The sequence below is a fragment of the Punica granatum genome, chromosome 6, assembly GCF_007655135.1.
Source record: "Punica granatum isolate Tunisia-2019 chromosome 6, ASM765513v2, whole genome shotgun sequence".
Taxonomy (NCBI): domain Eukaryota; kingdom Viridiplantae; phylum Streptophyta; class Magnoliopsida; order Myrtales; family Lythraceae; genus Punica; species Punica granatum.
Genome location: NC_045132.1, coordinates 19,102,665 through 19,108,438, shown reverse-complemented (window position 1 = coordinate 19,108,438; position 5,774 = coordinate 19,102,665). Strand labels below are relative to the sequence as shown.

Below are 5,774 nucleotides of genomic sequence, written 5' to 3'. Positions count from 1 at the left end.
TAGTTCTTTAAATGAAGATGCTTTCCAACCATCATATCAACGTCGAGAGGCCTAATTAAGTTGCACAGCTAATGCCTATATATCTCTTGTGACTTGATGGTCATGTCATTACTACGAGAGGCCAATGCCAACTATTTCTGTAGATAATATAAGCCACCTTATTAGTCATCCTTGGTATAGTAGGACAGCGAAGAAGACGTTGTCCGCGGTAATCAATTAGACTTACCACAGGCAACTAAGTATCAAATCAAAAGACTGTCACAGTACCATCACCAATTCTGGACTCGACAAAAGTCTTAGCCAGAGACTCGAGCTGAAGTATCTTTCTCCCCCTCCAGGAGCAATCTCATGCAATTTTGATAGACATGAGAATTCTCCCTTTCAAGTTGGGGTGGTGCAGAGTATGTCTATTCCATTGAGCTGAATAATAAGTCCATTCATTCAGATAAACTCCAAGATATAGCACATATGTGCATTGCATGACATCTTTGCTTCTTGTACAAAAAAGGCAAAAGGGATCTTTCCATTAAGGTGGAGTTGATGTTCCAGAGATAATAAGAAATATTGCTCTCATCACACTTTAATATATTCAACCATATGGATTAATCAGACAAATCTTAGAGAGAAGCATTTATTATTAGTTAATTTCTTGGTGTAAATAAATGGGTTACTCAAGAGGGATCATATGTAAATTAGCAATTATATATGGATTGTTAGATCTGAAATATCGCACCCATCTAATTTAAAAGATAAATCTTGTTAAATGCAATGGGGTTTACATTATATTACTCAATAACCCCCTCACGCGTGGGCTTGATTAGTTTTGAAGGTCATTCGCGTGGAATTAATTAAATGTGGTGTAAATGAATGCACAGTGTATTGAACATTCACGCTGATATCATGTGAGCTTTGAGATGTCACAATTGTCTAATATGTCGCGTTAATTTTGTTAAATACGATGTGGTTTATGTATTTTTTACACAACACGTATCATATCATATAGGGATATTCATGACTCGTTACTCTAACATACATGTGAAATGCACCAAGCCGATTACATGTATACACCGGAAAGTCGGGTAGGGTTCGCGACCGGTGGAACTTATTACAGAGTTTTATTTTATTTTTAATAATTCAGAAAAAAAATCCGCATCGACCCTGTTAGGTTTACTTATCGACGTGTAATTACTGTCTTATCCAAACTTCATGACTGCCCTCAGGTTATCCGTCCTACATCATCATCCGCGTGGTAATAAAACCGTTGGATATGCTATCCATGGGTAGCAATCGAAGACTGTCGTGAAATCGGCCTAGTGCCACTACCAGAAAATAGGTTTTTACTGAGGATTTTTATGTGAGTCCAATATAGTTAGTCACTGAAGGTCTTATTTGTAGTGATAAAATTAGAAAACAGTCACTAATGTTTTAATTTTAGTGACAATTTTGAAATACTCACTGCTTAGTGATTATAAGTGACCAAACATAGAATGGCCACAAAAAGATTGTAGCTAAATCTCATTAAATATGGCGCCAAATATATAATATTTTGGTGATAGATCTATATTGCTCACTGATGACGGTGTGATTAGGGACTGTTTTGTATTTGTTGCCGCTAAAAGAAACACATTCACCTCAGATTAGTGATTCTCTTGGGGTATTATGAGTTATATATTTTTAGTTTTTCATAGATATATAAATTTAAATGCTAGGTTTAGGTCGGACTCTGTTGCAGATCTACAATTAGTGAGTTAAGAAGTCCATATCTTTTTGGGCATTTCTTTTCGGTATTATGTATATCACAATTCAATTTGAAGGATTTTTTTTCTTTTAATATAGACTGGGAGTGGAAAATCTAGGTGTATAGTTAAGAAAGCAATGGCAAGCCTTGAAGGTAAGAATCATTATATTGGCTTCTACTCTTAAATTTTTATGATTCTAGCAAATGGATGGAACAATAACAGCTTGGAATTTTTTTTTTTTAATATCATACTCTGTTTTCTTTCTTTGATGAGCATAACCTATGACCTGCAGTATTTAATTACTTTTTTTTATTTTACTTGTTTTGGGGGGCATGGTGATCATTCATGTACTTATATTCAAGTATTCCTCTGAATTGGGTTATGAAAACCTCTACCAATAATTGCTGATAGAGAGATCCTTTAATATAGAACGCTGTTATTATTTCTAAAAAATCTTGATTTGTGATGCATGAGATACATGATGAGGAAAGGGGCAATATGCACAAGAAATGCTATTCTAACATCTTGTTATTGGATCTTTTGTATTTTAGGGTTTTAGTATGCTCATTAAGTTTGTGTAATTAATCATTGTTGGTGAATTTTTTTTTATTGGAAGATTTCAGCATACTTATTTAATTTCTACATAAATCAAGATATTGAAATAATACCTTTTATTATTGTGGAAGTTATTAATTACTATGCTGCATAAGTATTTAAATATATGTCATTTCTTGAGGCCACAAAATATGACCGAGAATCTCGTTCAAGTACAACATTACTTATTTCCTTCTCTCATAAGTACCAAAATTCTTTAAGACAGATAGAAGTTAATTCCGACTTCCGAACTCTTGGTCACTAATTTGATGCTTATAATTGGTCATGATTAGAACTTAGAGTGATGCTTCCATGAATTTTTAGTGATTAAGATTTTGGCCACTAATATAGTATATTTGGTGTCTATCTCATCTGGCCGCTAAAAATCTCTACTTTCAGTGGTAATTATTTTAATTCGGTCACTAATACATTTAGCCACAAGACTTTAAGTAAGGGCTTGTGACGATCTTTTTCGGCCACTAATACATATAGTGACCAAATTTTTGCATTTTGTGACTATTCCTTTGGCAGCTAAAAACTTACTTTCTTGTAGTGTGCTCTACCGCCCGAAACATACCAACTATAAATTTATTTTCGATAGGATCCATGAATTTTTTTCGATTATAAGGGAGATCCATAAATCTAGTACATTAAAAAAAAATCTTAAATATCTAATAAAGGGACATGAATAGGCCCAATGGGTATCGAACATGGGAGTTCTTCATCACCAGGTGAGAGGTGCGCTACTCTTTATCCCCTCTCTTGATCCATGAGTTTTTAAGTGAAGGATAATGACTAATACTTAACGGCAACTAACAGTAATATTAATGCAATCAATGTTCTGTCCAAAGTCCCCATCACCACCCTCCCTCCTTATCCCCCGTGTAGTCACAACCACGCGGTCATGCATGGAAGAGCAAACCGGCCAGTCCAAGTCAACCTTCTCGTCCTTCTCTTCTCTTCTCTTCTCTTTCTTCTTCTTCTTCTTCTTCTTCTTCCTTTTTCTTCCCCCATGCAATTCAACAACTACCCTTAATATATATCATCCCATCTCCCAATTTTTCTCCCCCGCTTTGCCAGCCATAGTTTCAACACATCCTCCATTACTCTCTCCATACATACACAAACACATAGCCATACAAAACACGCACACACACATATATACACCTATTTATCCTCGTTCTTCTTCTAATTAACGAAGAATGAGGAAGCCGTGCTGTGACAAGCGGGACACAAACAAGGGAGCATGGTCAAAGCAAGAAGACCAGAAGCTCATCGACTACATTCGCAAGCATGGCGAAGGCTGTTGGCGTACTCTCCCCCAGGCAGCCGGTACGTGCTAGCTAGTACTACTGCCATCTCAGTTAGATACACTCTAATTAATTTATGAACTCCAAACTCCGAATGAATTATTGATGAATAAGCGTTTAAGCATGCTACTGATAATTTAATCGGATTTGTGGTTTTTCTCTTCTGATGATCATGTGTATGGTTCTTGTTGGGTGTGATCAGGCCTGCTTCGTTGTGGTAAAAGCTGTAGGCTGAGATGGATAAACTATCTGAGGCCTGACCTCAAAAGAGGCAACTTTGCTGAGGATGAAGAAGATCTCATCATCAAACTCCATGCCCTTCTTGGCAACCGGTGCGTTTCCAAATAATTCCAATTTCCTTTTTTCCTTTTCTATATTTGTTCTCTCCTAGGTGCTTTGTCGGGAAAAAGCAAAAACGACTTGTTTCCTTTTCCAGAACACGGTTACATCATATATACTCACAGCACCTTATCTAAATTCCAGAATCCGACCTCCAACATTTATCGAAACAATCCCAACTTGTGAAGAATTTATTTTGAAGAATTTGCCCACCGGGCACCATACTTACAAGTCCAAGCTTGCAATTCAAGGCATGTATCTCCATGATACAATACCACACTATATATGTTATCCTCGGCCTTTGGGATTATAGAAATTAAACAGCGGCTCCCCTTGGCTGATAAGATTTCCAATTGAATTGGGAAGGGTTCAAATACCATGAACACCAGATGGATGTGGAACATATGAATCTTCCTTTATATATATGATACGGAAATGCCAAAACTTCTATATCAACGCAGCTATTCTATACCTTTGAACAATCAAACTTACTATGGTTTTTCTGGTATCGATTTGGTGGTTCTGGAATGGATGTTCTAATGAAAATCAAACATTTCTCAGGTGGTCTCTTATTGCCGGGAGGTTGCCTGGACGTACCGATAATGAAGTGAAGAACTATTGGAACTCTCATCTACGAAGGAAACTCTTGAAAATGGGTATCGATCCCAATAACCACCGACTAAATCATAGCATTCGTTGCTCAACGGCTCAAGCCCCCTATAATAATGCCTCCAGCAGTGCCACCTCATCAACTTTAAAGGTGCGTGCTCCTTCATCTTTGAAATCCCACGCTGATAATGAGAAGGAATGTGGTGACAGAATTTCTCCAGATGAGGTCCCCGATTTGAACCTCGACCTCGCAATAAGCTTTCCATCTCCTTCACCAGTTAAAGTCGAAAAGGAGCCGAACCCTACCAAGTGTAAAGCAGAAAGTGGCTCGCTAAGTGCACAGTCTCCTACTTTGCTTCTCTTCAGATAAGTCATGAATCAATTCATCCTGATTTTGAGATCACTAAGCTTATCGAGGGGGCTTGATAAGAATGGAAAACATTGGAGCATACCAGCATCAGCAAGTTACTGCCAGATCAAGATGAATGGAATACTATCTTATTGAGCAATTTTATTCATCAATATATTCGTGTTCCCGTCTGTGCCAAATTTTACGATCTGAAAGGATAATAAACCCTTATCAGCTCGTCAGCCTCAACTGGAGATGATAATCGCAAAGTTGATCTTCGGTTTAGAGGAGATAAACAAGATCATGAAGTTCTACAAGGCTGGACGATCATACGAAAGGCAGTGCAAAGATTTTGAGCTGTGATCCCAGTCTCTAGTGAGACATGTTATTGATCCATTATATATGTTATCAATTTATTCCCCGAATAAAAAAAAGACAAATATGCATTGTATTGTAAGAAATAAAAAGTAAATATCATCAGTTTCTATCTTTTTTTTCCAGGTTTAATTTCTATTATGCTAATTTAATTTAAGTCTATTCACGATATCCATATACGTGCCTAAAATTTATTTCATCATTCAGAGAAAGTCTTGTGTGCAACGGTTATATGTAACGGAATCCACGTGATAAAATTACAAAACATTAACACGAATTAGTGGATAAATAAATCTGACTGATGACTGATTAAGAAATTAATCCAAAGATGCAAATTTTACTTTCACTATATCAATTATATAATTTGTAAACTATTAAACATGCATATTTATATTTCTTTTATGAATTAATTTTTCAACGATAAATTTTATTGTTGTGGTCCTCCCTAGCTCCCTTACG

General features: G+C 36.4%; 1 protein-coding gene across 1 annotated transcript; it reads left to right on the top strand.

Moving 5' to 3' along the window:
• Positions 1 to 3,331: 3,331 nt before the first annotated feature.
• LOC116212505 (myb-related protein 308-like) lies at positions 3,332 to 5,440 on the top strand. The gene is made up of 3 exons (XM_031547153.1): positions 3,332 to 3,665; positions 3,846 to 3,975; positions 4,544 to 5,440. The coding sequence occupies exons 1-3, from the start codon at positions 3,536 to 3,538 to the stop codon at positions 4,959 to 4,961; spliced, it is 678 nt and encodes a 225-aa protein (XP_031403013.1). The 5' UTR covers positions 3,332 to 3,535; the 3' UTR covers positions 4,962 to 5,440.
• Positions 5,441 to 5,774: the final 334 nt, after the last annotated feature.

Excerpts from the sequence above, each read along its gene's own strand:
- LOC116212505 (XM_031547153.1), top strand. The coding sequence starts at position 3,536 with ATGAGGAAGCCGTGCTGTGACAAGCGGGACACAAACAAGGGAGCATGG. Across the intron at positions 3,666-3,845 it reads TACTCTCCCCCAGGCAGCCG|GCCTGCTTCGTTGTGGTAAA; the intron begins GTACGTGCTAGC and ends GGGTGTGATCAG. Across the intron at positions 3,976-4,543 it reads CATGCCCTTCTTGGCAACCG|GTGGTCTCTTATTGCCGGGA; the intron begins GTGCGTTTCCAA and ends AACATTTCTCAG.